The following is a 16,065-nucleotide window of genomic DNA, read 5'->3' on the forward strand; positions in this document are numbered from 1 at the left end:
AATATAGACTAATAACATGCAAAAAGTAGACAAATGCCCTAACCTCTCAAAATTTTTCTAGTTTTCTAACTATGCAACAACAGTCGTTACAAGTTCATCCAAGCTAGTCATTAACTTTCTCATGGGAATGTTGGTGGTACTCTGAGTGAAATTAACATTTACTTGTTCAGAACATAATGTTATACAATATGTTGTTTGATAGGTGAAAAACCTTGACTTGCTGTTGATTATAGGTAATATATAATTAGATGTTAGAGAGAACTATTAACAAATCCTGAAAGATAGAATGTGACAGGTGAATGTAACAGATTTTCTATTCGATAGTTCTGTAACCAAACAAAATTGAAGAATATATAAATTATGATTTGTCTGAGCATTGACAATTTTATAGAGAGTGATTGAATCTTTAATTCTGTACTTTTTCGATGGGTGTTGGATAAAATAGGGACAATGACATGCTAAGAGAAGTGTATCACGTTTGTCACGCTATGGGAAATTCAGGATTTGTTTAAATATTGCCTTGTAGAATTAATAACTTAAAACTTGTATACTATTAAAATATGGATTATTAGCTAAGAGTTTATATTCTAATTAGTATAACATAAACAAAAAATAGTTTAATAAAATTTTGAATATAAGACATTAAAACCTTGTGTCATGTGCAGTAAAGTATACCCGTGGCGATAGGGTTAAGTCAAATTTTCTTTTTTTCCTTTGCATGAGACATCACTCTAATATTTTTGCTCGACATTCTGGAGAGAATATAGATTCATTTTTTCCTGCACCTAGTTTTAGTCTTTTGGCTTTTCAGCCCCCCAGAACAGGGGGGGAGTTTACGGACTTGTAATGCAGGAATCTGGGGTTTGATTCCCTATAGTGGACACTATAGATAGTCCAATGTTTCTTTACTTGAACAAAACAAACTTACCTGACCAAATGGTTTCTAATCAACAGTCTTTAAATGACATATAGAAATAAAAAGGAGGCCATTTTGGAATAAGCTGCCTTTGATTTGTTTTCTTCAGTTGGTTCATTGAGAGTGTGGTGTTTTGGATCTTTTCCCGGTTGCTTTTGAACCTGCACCTTACCTGATAGCTGAAAGGTCTTGGAGTGAATTTTTAGTTTTCTCTCCATCTATGCACATTGTAGTTCAAGCAGGGAGGTTTACTTCTCAGTTATGTGAAGGGACAGTTATGCCTTATCCAACACGGTTATTGGAACTTTGTGAATAAGCTTACCACTGCCAGGTAGGAGCATTTTCTGACTCTCAAATGATACATTTCCTCCTTGGATTTTGGGGTTCTAAGGCAGTGTTTGTAGTTAACCTGAATAGATCAATGTTCCCTGATAGGACACGGTGAGTCTACAGACTTACAACTCTGAAATCCAACATTTTGTTTTCCTTTCACTTCACTTTGTTGGAAGACTCTCAAGATCACCAACTTCATTGATGATGAGCTGGAACCATTGTTAACATGCACATTGGTTCAGTTGTCGGCTTCTACATTCATTCCTGTTGTTCTTGATGTCATTGGCTCATATAGGGGGGTTCTGCCTCTATTTGTGGGTCCCAACCCCTGGCATCAGTCCCTTGGTATGTTGGTACCCAGAATAAATTCTGTCAATATCCAAGGGTCCACTGCTCGGTCAGATCAACATCAACAGTGTCAGTGATTATTGTATGCCTTCAGAGCCTGTGGGGTTTTGCTGTGATAATTTCTGGACGTGTGGTAACATTAACCATAGATTCAGGAGCACTATGGGTCCTTGAGTCAGGATTAGTAATTTAGTTCACATCTTTACCACTATTATCCACCCAACCTGTAGTGTTTCCATCCCTAACAGATCCTTGGGACTTGGAACTTAGTTCTAGGGCTATAAGAGTTTGGTTGGTCTAGGGTAGTGAGAGTGTCGTACTAGTTCTTTCAAGGTTTTATTCCCATCAGTTATTGGGCCTAAGAAGACAGGAGAATGGTGTCCAGTCATCAATCTTCTCATCTGTATCAATGCCTAGATTCTCCAATTTTCACAAGTTACTCATTCCTCAATCTGAGTGGACATTTTTTACTGGGATTGGAGATGTCCAAATTTGTTGCAGTCAGCTCATGTCTGCACACTGCCATAGTGGTGGTGTACCACTGTCGGCATTTTTTGTGCACAAGTGTTAGGTACTGCAGTTCTGGGTTTTTACCTTTGGACTCGCATCAACATCACGTGGATTCTGCATTATTGTATGGGTTTTTTTCTTGTCACCTACATTCCATCACACTGTGCACACGGCATTCCACAGTTAACAATAGATTTATTTAAAATCCAGGTTTACAGTCATGAGTGGAGTACACAAGTCACTAACTCGAAGAAGTTTACAGTTAGAATAAGAATTAACTCAGAGACTGAGATTCAAAACACAAACAATTCTTTAAGTCAACATATTAAGATACTTGGTTACGTCGAGATTACTGAAGGTATCTTGAATAGTTTGACTATTAAAATTACTAAACTGTTCAATCTGAACAGGTAACTGTTCTTCAATTACACTTTGTGTAACACCCATTAAATTACTTATTACTACCAGTAAGTTTTCAATTAATATTAGGTCATCAAGAAATTAATGTCTCATTTTGGAACACTTTCATTAACCACCCCCCAAAAAATGTACATCACGTATAATAGTTAACCGAACTACCTAAATATCACATTAGTGCAGCTTATATAATGTGTAAAGTTTAGTATACTCTAATCCCTTATAGTGATGGCACATGACAAGACACACATTCAGCATGTAATGCTGTTTGGATACAAGAAGGGAAACAATGCCTCTGTAGCCACAAAGAACATCAAAGAAGTTTATGGAAATGTTTTAAACATTTGAAAGTGTCAACGATGGTTCAGCAAATTTTATTCAGGTGACTTTAGCCTTAAAAACAGGGGCTGACATGTTGGAATTGATATTGATGCTCTGAAGATGCTTGTTGAGTCTAACCCAAGGCAACACACGCATGAAATGGCCCTAAAATTGCATGTCTCTCATGAAAAATACGTAAACATCTAAGGAATATGAGAACACTCCATAAAGAAAGGTGTTTGGGTTCCTCACGAACTCTCCGATGATCATCGTTTCCAACATGTGAACGTTGCTTCATCTCTTCTGGCACATAATGCACGTGAACCATTTTTGGACAGAATTGACACCAGTGGTGAAAAAGGGATTCTCTATGCGAATATTAGACACCAAAAACAGTGGCTCAGTTGTAGACAAAAAAACCACATCCAACCCCAAAACCTGGACTCCATCTGCAGAAAGTGATGCTTTGCGTTTGGTGGGACATCAAAGGAGTAATTCATTTTGAACTGTCAATCCACAGAGAACTGTCAATGCAGAGATCTATAGTCAGCAACTGGAATGTTTAAATTAAGCCCTTAATCAGAAATGCCTTTCACTCGCCATTCTCCACAACAATGCATGCCCACATGTGGCACGTTTGACGCAACACAAGATTCTGGAGTTGGGTTGGAAATTTCTCTCCCACCCACCATATTCTCCAGATATGGCACAATTAGATTACCATCTTTTTTGTTCACTGCAACACCATCTTAATAGACATCGACATGTTTTTTTCTTCAAAGCCAAGTGATTTCTTTAATCAGGGCTTTAACAACCTGATTGTAAGATGGAAAAGCGTCATTGATAATAATGGAGACTATTTCATTTAATAAATGTTTTGTTTTGATGTATAAGTTGTTTGGAGTTTTTTAATCTAAAAATAAACGACATTAATGCTTGATGACTTAATACATTGATTGAAATGTGCTCCATACTGGCTGGTTTGGCCATAGTTTCTTATATTGCACCTTCTCCTGTGCTCATTTCTTCTCTTACTTTTGTTACTCCTCCGTCTCCCATCTGATGGTGTCATCACACTGAGTTTACATGTGGTGTTTGTCCAGTACCTTGTAAAATGTTCCAACCTTTCTGCATATAGCCTTCCTTTTTTCTTGTTCAATGCATGATTTTTTCTCTCCTTGTCTGTCCATGAAGAGGGTACACATTCCATAGTTGGTCTATGCATCATGTTTTATTCCATTCCCTTCCTTCTATTGCCCGTCTTTCCAAATATTTTCATTGACTGTTTGACTGAGGCTTAATGCTCTTGCGATGGCTGGTTACTGGGCAGTGCTTCCTAATAATTTCAGGTTTACTTATTATCATCATTTATTCTCCTTTTCTGTTTTTCTATGTTTGTTGTTCATTTTGCCACTTTTATCATCCTCATCTTGCAATCCTTTCTGATAGAAACCTGAATGCTGTTCCCCATGTTCTTACCCTTCCTCTCTTTGATCCTTTAGTCTTTTGTTCCTTGTACCATTTTTTGCTTAGATCTTGCTTCTTGTTATTTGCTGGTGGCCATGGGAGAATGGTGTGGATTCCCATATTTTTTCCTTCCTTTTCTTTATATTATTCTCGTTCTGTTCCAAATCATTTTCTCAGTTATGTCCATTTGTTCTTTGGCCCTCTTTACTTCTTTTCACAGTTCATGCTTCCATCTATTTATTCTTTGGAATTCCTCATTTCCCCCAATTTTTTTTTTCTATTACTCTCAAGGAATGGCTACAGCACCATCCATTTCACTTGTGCTTCATTGAATGTATTTTAACACGACTCTTAAAAGTCCCCTATCACTGAATCTAACACCTTACGCTCTCACTGGTTCTTCACTTCTATCATCTGTTGGAGGGTTTGTGAAAATGGGCATTTAGACTATGCGACTTACTTTCGCTGCACATTTTCTTCATTTTCTGCCCATCTCTTCTTCTGGATATTGACTTCCTCCTGTTGCCATACTTCACACCTTAACATCCCTGAATGAGTAAGTTCTCTTTTTATATATCTTGCATTTATTGTGGCCTATTTTTACATCTCTGGATCCTGCTCAGTATCACAGTATCTTCCTTCATAAATAAAGCCTGCACCAGACTGTACCAACTCATGGACTATGAGTAAAGCAGTATTGGGATTGCTACCCAACACTCCAGTCCTAGTTGAATAAACTGGGACTGGCCTGCTTTACAGTGTTGTGTTCCACCATATTGTTTCCCCCCCTTTTCCAGTGGAGTATGGGAGTCCTTGCCACTTACCAGTTACTAGCCATTTGGGTGGTGAACCATAGAGGCTTCCTCTTGAGTGTGATAAATTTCACTCTGTCATGAATAGGGTGGTATTCTGTTGATGTAGATGGCGAGTACTCTCCTCCTATTGTGGACTGGAAGACAAATTCTTGATGCTGCCTGGTTTTGGACTGGATGAATCTACCACATGCATTTTACCCCTCTGGCTGGGTTTCCCCCATCTTACCACTGCCTGGATGTTGGTTACTGGGTGGTCTGGTGTTGGATCAGAGTAGGACCAACTGACATAAATCCTCACACATGTAGTTGGTAGGGACCCTCCTTCTACCATGGAATGGACAAAGAATTCCCGACACCACCTGGTTTTGGACTGGAGTTGACCCACCACATTTGCATTTCCCCTTCCTACCAATACCTGGATGTTGGGTTTCTGGGTAGCCCGGTGTTGGCTGTGTACTGCTCTGGCTGGGTTATCAGAATGGAAGTCATTTTACCTTCTGCTTCCTGGTCTTGAGGTGAAAAGTTTGGACCCTCCTCCTACTGTGGACCAAAAGACAAATATCCAATGCCACTTGGAATTGGACTAGAGTTCACCCATCGAATACAGTCTGATGCACCCTAGTCGTTCTACACTATTTGGCATGCCCAATTATATATTGACTGTGTATCTTTCTGCCTGATTTAATGACTCATATCTTTATGGGCGAAGAGTATAAGAGTATACCTGGTACAGATGGAATGCAATCTCCCATGAGTGTGACCCCATACATTAAGGTATCACAATCAATAGGTTCTCTTTAGCTTTAGGTTCCTTCTAAAGAGTGATCATCAAAGAAACCTTTGCACTGGTCTCTTCACCATTTCAATGTGGGATTATAGCTATTAAGTGAGAAGAGGTAAGGTATCATATCGGAAGAATTAATATTTTTCTACACTGCAAATGTTTTTCTGATAGATATTTACATCTCCTCACATTTCCCACCCATCCTCCCCACTTCCAGTGCATCTTTTTGCCTAATTTCAAAGTGATGTAAGTGCTTTACGGTATAGAGAGAGTCAGCTGTGCTAGGACGGTGTGTAGCACTCCTGTTAGTGGAGAGTTGTTGCATGCTACAGTGTAGCTCTACCACATGTAAACATGTGAAGGTATGTGGGAGCATCAAGGCTAGTGGCATGCATAAATTGCACATAAAGAGAGCAGCACAAGTCAGGAAAAGCTACTATGTAAGAAGAGGTAAGAATTTATTGGAAATACATTTTCAGTGTAGGAAAAGGTTAATTTTGAATTAGAGAATGTGTAAGTAATAGTGTTTTTTTTTCTCTCTCTCTTTTGTCCTGGTGGTGGTTAGGAATATATCTGTCGTCACCCTGAGATTTTGGTTATAGACCAGCTCTCCAATGTGAGAAAGCTACTTGATCGTTCTCATCAGTACACCATGGTGAAGACAAGTGAACTAGAACAAGATGGTAAGTTGTTTGTGTTTTGTAATAGTGCAGACGTATTTCAAAAACTTCCAAACATAAACAATACATGAAAGTGGTTTTATAAATAGATGCTTTTGATAAACAATTTTATAGAAATGTTTACAGGTAAATGTAAGTTTATAATTTATAAACAAGTATTTAGAGTTGCCTGTAATTTTATGTCATCATCATTTCAAAACTTTTTTGATACCAGGGACTAACTTGCTGCTTCTGTAAACTGTTGCCAACTGCTACAATGCAAGTACATTAAAAAACCATTATGATTTATATGTCAGTTTTTTTGTTTGTTTGCTTTTGTGAAATTCCATGGTCCAGCAAGTGGTTGTGATGGACTGGGATCAGTCTGACAACCAGTGATTGAGAAACTCTAACTTATATCACATTCAAGTGTGCTAGATTTTGTGTTTGCCATTTCATTTGCATCACTGTTCATGTGATCTTGTTGTACTCTGTAATAAAACCTGAAGAATGTTATTATCTATATCAAGGCAGTCCAACTGGTGGTCTGTAGTCAGGTTTTGTCTGGCCCCCAAGTGTTATAAGGATCCTTAGCCCATTGACTGCTGTTTTGCCATATAGGGTATGGTCTGCCTTTGGCAGTCAAATATGAGTATGCCATATATGGTGTATGGCTTGCAAAAATTCTGTACATGTTTAGAGCAGCCACAGTCAGTGGGTTAGTTAATATAAGTTTGTAAAATGAATAAACAAAACTTGTTTCACATTTTAAAAAAGGCAAAGTATTATTTACATATTTCTCACATTATTTATTGAGTTACTCTAAATGTATATTGGACAGATATGATATGCTCCAGAATTCAAACGAAATTATACAATCTAGGATTATACATTGTTAGTTAGCAATCTGGCTCATTAGTGGTTTGAAGTTAGAGAACCCTGATAATTAAGCTATGATTTTAAGCCTAAAAAACATAATAGTTTGATTATGCCAGTAAGCTTTGTAGATATAGCTCTATAGTTGATTCTTCACTTGTATCGCTTGCTGCCAGATGTTTGAAATTTGCTTGTGTTATTGGATATCCTGGAAGATACTCTTTTATATACTTCCATGTTGGAAAGTATTTTGTGACAGTCATATTTCTTATAAAAAGTATCCATAGCAAAAAATTAACTAAGCCCAATTCCTTTGTATTACACTGCTATCAATGTACCATGTAGCAAAACTATAGGAGTAACAGAGCTAGTTTGCTCAATGCATAGATTTTAGGTGGCAGAAGTTGAAAATTTGTAGAGTATAAAAATATGAAATAGTTCGCTTTTTATTAATTTTTTGGCAAACTTTCTGTAGTGCTGCCAACATGTCTGACAAAAGTCATTCAGTGACAAACATTGTAATGCTTGTGTACTACAACATTTTAGTTACCACATAGAAGCGGTAGAGGTTAACTACTACCCAGAAGCTACAAGATTCACATTTTACCTTTTATTATGTTACATAAAGGTTTTATAACTTCACTGAAAGTAGAGTACAAATATGATGATTAATTACAGTAGCTAAACTGTACCTCCGTGTAGCTATTGTAAGGTTGTATATAGCTGTCTGTTGTTGTTAAATGTTACGAATTATACAATAATTTATTTAGTTTTCAGGATTCATCAAACAATAATCCTTTATTAATTCATTGAACCAGTAATTGTATCCAACAATACACTTAATTTCCTTAAACTGCTTTTTTTGTTAAAAGTTAAAAGTATAGGCTGAGATAACTAGAACAATTTGTGGAAGAGTGGGCTAGCACTAGTAGTTAATCTATCTTGACTGTGAATTTAAGAATTCATTGTTCTTGAACTGTTGTGGCAAAAACACATTCCACTCTGTGAGGTTGTGAGTGCACTAAAATCATGAAAGAATGACAGTCATATCCCACTATTTGATCAGACAAGAGTAGCCAAAGGATTTATGGTAGGTGCTGTTGACTGGCTGTCTTCCTTTCAATTCACCAGTTTGAAATTAGGAACAGCTATGCATTTGAGTAGCTTTGTAGAATTATTTGAAAACAAACATGTAATTTTAATCTAATATTATTGTTGTTTAACTAAAACAGTTAACTAATCAAGACTGCACTGTATAATGTCAATATTATGATATGAAATTCTGAAACAAACATTTCCTGGATTGAATAACATTAGCTATGAAGAGATGGTTTTGAGGTAATAGAATTCAAATGTCAAACATATTCTATAATTTGATTTTCTTCATAAAATATAGGAAATATTTTCTGAAAAATTTGTCTTCTTATGTGGTTAATGTAGTTGATTTATTTATTTCAAATTGTAATTGGTAGTTAGATATACTTTACTCAGAATTTGAGGTGGTTTATAATAATGTTTAATACTTTCAAAATACTGAAATAAATTAATATGTTTATGTTTGACCTAAAATGTTAATACTGCTTAACCCTTTATCATCTCTTCCTGTATATTTATACCAAATATCTTACATACCATTTAAGTGCTTCGTGTCTATTTTGTTGTAGTTAACGAGGCACTTAAATGGATATGGAAAAACTCTTCCATGGATAATAAATGACAAAAATTCTGTGGAATCATCAGCTTTTAAAACCCAAATTCTCCAAACTATTAACTCTCTATAAACTACGTTATTTCACTCTTCCCTACATTTCTCTAAGGAAACCCATTCTTCAACTATCTGAAATAAGTATTGAATTTTTACAACAAAAAGTTTCACAGTTATTTTTAAATTATAGGAACATTGTTCTCTCTCACAATTTTTTTAAAAAATTCAGTATATTCTAGACAAGTTCTTTGCTAATTACTGTTATTATAATGTAAGTTATTGTAAAATTGCAGAATGGAATATATAATATTTTTAGCTAAAAGTCCACATTTTATTTTCAGTCAAGTTAAAATAGGTGTTATGTGGTTAAAGATATATTTCCTTGTTTCTCACATTTAACTATGGTTAAAATTCTTAACAATTTCAAACCCAAGACTACATAAAAAGTTATTGAGTTCCACTTAATATTTACATTATATAACATATCATATAGATAATTGTTATTAGAGAGGATAGAAGCACATGTGAGACTATAACAGCATATGTTTTGCTTTTGGCACTGATTTTGGGAACAGTTTTCACCTCTATCAGGAATTAATTTGCTATCTGCTGTATATTTTATGTCAAGCACTGATGAAAGTACTTGGCTTTGCTTGGGTTATTAAGTTGATATTGTGTGCATTCTGAACTCATTTTAGCATAAAAGTATAGCCTATATAATTTTGTTGCTAAGCAACATTACATAAAAGCCATTGTTGGAATGCATTGTTACCAAAATGCACTGGCTTTTCTATATATTAGAAGTTGTTATGTAAGGAACCTCTTCTTATCAATGTGGTTTTTCTCTAGCTTGCATCATTAAAAAGATATGTGCATGTACTTGGATAAGTAATATCTAGGTATACACCCTCAGTGTTTAGTGATTAATGTTCTGAACCATGAATCTGAGGGCTCATGGTTTGTGTCCCATTTCTGTAAAATTGTGCTTTGCACTTTGGAGCCATGGGTGCATTATAAGAGTGACAGATAAACCCCCACTATATGATTAGAGTAGGAAGAATTGGTAGTGGATGCTGTTGAGTAGCAGCCTTCCTTCTAGCCAGTCAATTAAAAATGAATGGCTAGTGCAATAAGCCCTTGAGTACCTTTGTGTGAATGTCCAAAGACAAATAAATGTATGATTTTAATATAATTATACTGTTGCTTAAGTAGAATAATTATGTAATTTGGACTACATTGGAGTTTTTGTTAAGTAATTTTGAGCTTAGTATCAATATTATGCATGTAGTTTTATAATGAATTACTGGTATAAAAGCCTATCAAAAGTGATGGGAAACCATTGTAGAATAATTAAAAAAAATTATAGAATTTAACTAAAACTAAGTTGTCTGTACCTCCAAAATTCACCTACTCTACTTATTACATCAGACTCAAAATGGTACTTTAATCAACACATTTTTAGTAAAAACTAAGCAGAAAAATAGGAAATGTTATCATGAACAAAAGTACATGTACACTCTGAAAGAAAATTAAATGGCACTCTTGAGCCTTTTTACTATATTCTAGATCAGGAAGTAGAAGACATAGTGCGGACATTCTGACACAAATTTTCAACTCTTTCAACTGTACAAAGGATAAAAGATATTTGGTAGTAATAAACGTTTATTTTTCTTTATGTTTTAAGGCCAAGTACATAATATGTGTGTTAAAATATCAAAAGAATACTTCATAATTAACATTTATTTACCAACTAAAACATTTTAAACACTGACTATAATGTGAGTAATAGTAGGCCTATTTGTAGTCTAATTTGATACATAAACATAACATAAGGCTTAGCTGAAACACTATTTGGGAAATTTTATTTTGCTTTTGGCTACAATTTTATGCCATAAAACTTCTGAATTAAACTATCTTGCTGTTATATCATCAAAGTTATCAAAAAAAGAATAAAAACAAACCTTTCTAACAAATCAACAATGATTTATATTGTTGAGTATAACCAAAAAAAGAGTGTGAAAGCATTCTTGACAGAGTAACAAAGGGAATAAGCCTTTTATAGTTAGTGATGTTATACTTCCTCAGTGCTATGATATTTTCAACTATATGTGCTATGTATTAGGTCATCAAGAAGTTAATGTCACTTTTTTTAGATGAAAAAATCTGAACAACTTGTATATCAAAACAAAACATTTATTAAATGAAATAGTCTCCATTCTTATTGATGATGATTTTCCATCTTACAATCAGGTTGTTAATACCCTGATTAAAGAAATCACTTGGCTTTGAAGCAAAAAAACATGTCAATCTCCTCTTGGACACCTTCCACACTTGCATATATCTTCCCATTAAGATGGTGTTGCAGTGAACAAAAAAGATAATAATCTGATTGTGCCATATCTGGAGAATATGGTGGGTGGGAGAGAAATTTCCAACCCAACTCCAGAATCTTGTGTTGCATCAAACATGCCACATGTGGACATGCATTGTTGTGGAGAATGGCGAGTGGAAGGCATTTCTGATAAAGGGCTTGATATAAACATTCCAGTTGCTGACTATATATCTCTGCATTGACAGTTCTCTGTGGATTGACAGTTCAAAATGAATTACTCCTTTGATGTCCCACCAAACGCAAAGCATCACTTTCTGCAGATGGAGTCCAGGTTTTGGGGTTGGATGTGGTTTTTGTCTACGACTGAGCCACTGTTTTTGGTGTCTAATATTCGCATAGAGAATCCCTTTATCATCACTGGTGACAATTCTGTCCAAAAATGGTTCACGTGCATTATGCGCCAGAAGAGATGAAGCAACGTTCACATGTTGGAAACAATGATCATCGAAGAGTTCATGAGGAACCCAAACATCTTTCTTTATGGAGTGTTCTCATATTCCTTAGATGTTTAAGTATTTTTCGTGAGAGACATGCAATTTTAGGGCCATTTCATGAGTGTGTTGCCTTGGGTTAGACTTAACAAGCATCTTCAGATCATCAATATCAATTCCAACATGTCAGCCCCTGTTTTTAAGGCTAAAGTCACCTGAACAAAATTTGCTGAATTATTGTTGACACTTGCAAATGTTTAAAACATTTCCATAAACGTCTTTGATATTCTTTATGGCTACAGAGGCATTGTTTCCCTTCTTGTATTCAAACAGCATTACATGCTGAATGTGTGTCTCATCGTGTGCCATTACTATAAGGGATTAGAGTATACTAAACTTTACACATTATACAGGTGACACTAACGTGATGTATAGGAAGTTCGTTTAATTATTATACGTGATGTACGTTTTTTTTGGGGGTGGTTAATGAAAGTGTTCCAAAATGCGACATTAATGTCTTGACGACCTGATATAATTAAACTAGTTTCATATTCTCTATTACCCCCTCTATGCACTTCAGTTATATTTATTGGTAAGTTACATAATAATTTTCTTGTTTTAGTTTCTCAAAAAGTTGGTGCAATAGTTACTTTCATCTGCTAAATGTCAGTCAGCATTTTTGATAGTTGTTTTTGTAACATTAGTATTATAATACAAATCTTTGTAAGTCATTCAGGTGTAGAAACATATTGATAATTAAAAACATATCAAAAATTAAAATAAATTGTTTATTTATTGGTTACTAGTGGAATTTGCCAATCAGTTAATCATCCGGCTCATTAATCAATTACAATTTTTCTAATTGATTATTCTCACATGAGACTTGGATAGTTGGAATAATCAAAAATAGTAATAATTGAAAACTCTAATTTCTGTTAGTTGATTATTTTTGTGAGTTGTAAAACTAATTGATTAAACTGAACAACCGTGAATTAATTGAAAATAATGAGAAATCATAATGGCAGTATTTCCTACACTTGATTAATTGGAAAAATCAAAGGCACTAATTTTTATTAATTGATTATTTTATGTGACATTAATTGATGTAGTTATGTTCATAGATAAATGAGTTAATGGTCTGCTCTGTTGGATAGCGAAAGCTTTTTTTTTTTTGTCAGCTAGTATATACAAATTGTGCATAAATCTGGTTGTTCTTATCTAGTGACAGTATGTTATGAATTGTGTGCCACGTATAATATTAAACAGTTGTGAAACAAAAGAAATAAGGTAAAGTAGAATATTAAGATTATTAATTGATGTGTAATAAAAGGAAAGTCCATAAGCAAGCAGGACAGCAAGTTTAATGGTATCTCTCATCTGTTGGTAAGTTTTGTTATATTTTAACATATATAATATCTATTAGCTACTTTGTGTTTATGATCACTACTTTGTAAAATGTCATTGCTATTTATTGCATTGCCTGAAAAAAAGTGTTTATTTCCATTATATGATATTCTTTGTAAACCCTATCATTTCAGATGATGTGTTCACTCCTCCTTTTGTGGAATTTACTACCACAGACATCCAAGAAAATATAGAGAAGATAAAAGCAGCAAAAGTCAGTTATCCATTTGGTGAGAATTTCTTGAATGTTTTTATTAACCATTTAAGCTATTGTGAAAAAGCTTTTATTGTCAATTTTTTTCACATACTTGGCCATGTAGATTAAGATTACAAGGTATATCATAAATGCTGAAAAAGTACTGACTGAGAAAACACACAAACCATGTGAAAGATATGTTGGTATTAATTATTTTATGTATTACCTCACTTTGTTTTTTTTCCTTTTCAATTTTGTTATTTCATAATTTCAGTATTTTTGATTGGATAGATTTCATAAATTTACATAATTTTTTTCATTTCTTTGAAGACTTTCAGGTGAGTGTACCAATTTTTCTTACTCATTCTTTTTTGGATAATATTCATGGTGGTGATCCAACTTGGATTCCTGATCAGTTCTGTCTGAGGTTTGATAGTTTAACTGTCCATTGAGTTACTATATCTAATCCCACTCCCCCTTTTTTTGTAAAAGAATACTGATGTCACAAAATAACAGTTATTTTATTCAGTAAAAAAAATATATTCTGTGGTTTTAAATTTCATTTTTTTTACCTTCATGATTGTGATCGTCTGAGCTAATCACTGCATAAAGAAATAAATGATTTATGTAACTTTTATCACAAGCCCATATTGCCCTTATAGTCAGTCAGATGGTATGTGAGGTGTTCATGAATGTCTGTTTTGCTTTGTTTTCTTTAGATAGGGGATGCATGTGAAACATATTTACATGTAAATTTCAGAAAGAAAGATCATAGAAATGTTATGTAATACAGCAACAACACCTGAGAAAAGCCTGGTGACTAAGGATCATTTAGCAGTTAGTGGTCATTCCCACTGATAGGTTCATTGGAGGAAATGTTTAAGTCTTGCCTTTGTCAGTTGGAATATGGCTAATTAATTCATGGATGAAAATAAATTTTAATATGCAACAGGTTTTTTTTTTGTTTTCATGCTGTTAGCTTAGTTATATTTCTTCCCTTTTAAGTATGATTTTTCAGATGTTACTTTTCCAACTTTCTGATAAGTCAGTTTTATGTAATGTCAGATTTTTTGTCATAAATCCTGAGATACAGCTTTTTTACATAAATTCCCTTTAAGTTGTTGAATTTACTATAATTTTGAAATTAAATTTCAATGGGATTTTTTCAAAAAATATTTATAAGTCTTAGTTTACTTGATTGAACAACAGTACCATTGAAATGATGTCCATTAACGTAAACCTCTGCTTAAATCAAGCTGTCTACTCAAATCTAAACCAAAAATCAAACTGGCAATGGATACAACTATCCAAGTATGTATGCTGTTCTTACGCTTCTTCTTATAAAGATGATAATGCATTGTTTCTTCAGCTAGATTTCTTTGGTGTTTAATGATATTTGTGTATATAAACCCAATAATATTTCATGAGGTTTAGCTATCTTAGCACATTTAGGTTAGTCCCAAATCCATATACTAAGCTAAGAGTGCTATATAAATTTATAATAAAGGTGCAATAATAAATTAAAATGACTAAAAATAGAAATATTAAACATTACAATGTCAATAAAATGAACATGCCTGAAGAAGTTTGACTTTTTACCCTCAAAAGCACATTTTTCTTCTGAAGACTATGACATAGCATAAGCTTTGAATACCCCTTATGCAACAAGTTCTTGAATACTAGTTATATAGCATAAATAGGTTACTAGTAAATATTCATTTTGATATCTATGCACATGAAGGAAAAATTGACCAGAACCAAGGTGTTTTAAATACCAAACTTACAGAACCTGTCAAGTTGCTCATAGCTTTTCCAGTAGACTATTAAATAACTGAAAACAGCTTTAAGAAGAGGTAATCACTTTTAATTAAATAATTTAATATTGAGTTCAATCTACAACTGTCAGAATTGTGTTTCTGTCATGAAAAGTTTTATGTGAGAGTATCTCTAAGAATGAGTCATGAGACCCTAGGCTTGAGATAATCTTCAAATAGTATTGTGATTTAGAATTAATTTTTTGAATAATTCACCTTACAATCCTCCATATGTTCAAATTCTAGTAAAGTGGAACATTTTTTTCATCTTAGAATAATGTAAATTAAGTTTTAAAATTAAGATATTTGCACTTGAAATGTTAATGTTTGCATATAACGGCACACATTAACCTCAAATATTATTTTGATAATTTCATATCAATAGAATGGAAAATGATAAAGCAAAATACGAACATGATAACAAGAAACATTTATTAAACATTTTGGAATCATCATAATTCCATCATCAGTAATCTAGAGCTACAAAACAAACAAACAATATTTGTAATTACAACAGAAATATATACATAAGAAGTAAACAATTTGAATATACAAATATAAATGTGGCACAAATGAAATAGTTAAATTAAGATAAGTTTAAATCCAGTGAAGACTGTGTATTATTTAGGAACAGAAGAAGAGTTTTTATGTATAATGTTTCTTTTATAAGAAGTTCA

The 16,065-nt window shown here is 33.8% G+C and overlaps 1 protein-coding gene across 1 annotated transcript in view; it reads left to right on the forward strand.

Annotated features, from left to right (window-relative positions):
* The window catches only part of LOC106468956 (inositol-tetrakisphosphate 1-kinase-like), a 51,883-nt gene that overhangs the window by 9,417 nt on the left and 26,401 nt on the right, over positions 1–16,065 (forward strand). Inside the window, exons 3-4 of the mRNA XM_013929410.2 lie at positions 6,477–6,594; positions 13,513–13,608. Coding sequence (XP_013784864.1) covers positions 6,477–6,594; positions 13,513–13,608 — 214 coding nt within the window. The remainder of the gene's footprint in view (positions 1–6,476; positions 6,595–13,512; positions 13,609–16,065) is intronic.

The sequence above is a fragment of the Limulus polyphemus genome, unplaced genomic scaffold (assembly GCF_000517525.1).
Source record: "Limulus polyphemus unplaced genomic scaffold, Limulus_polyphemus-2.1.2 Scaffold3235, whole genome shotgun sequence".
Lineage (NCBI taxonomy): Eukaryota > Metazoa > Arthropoda > Merostomata > Xiphosura > Limulidae > Limulus > Limulus polyphemus.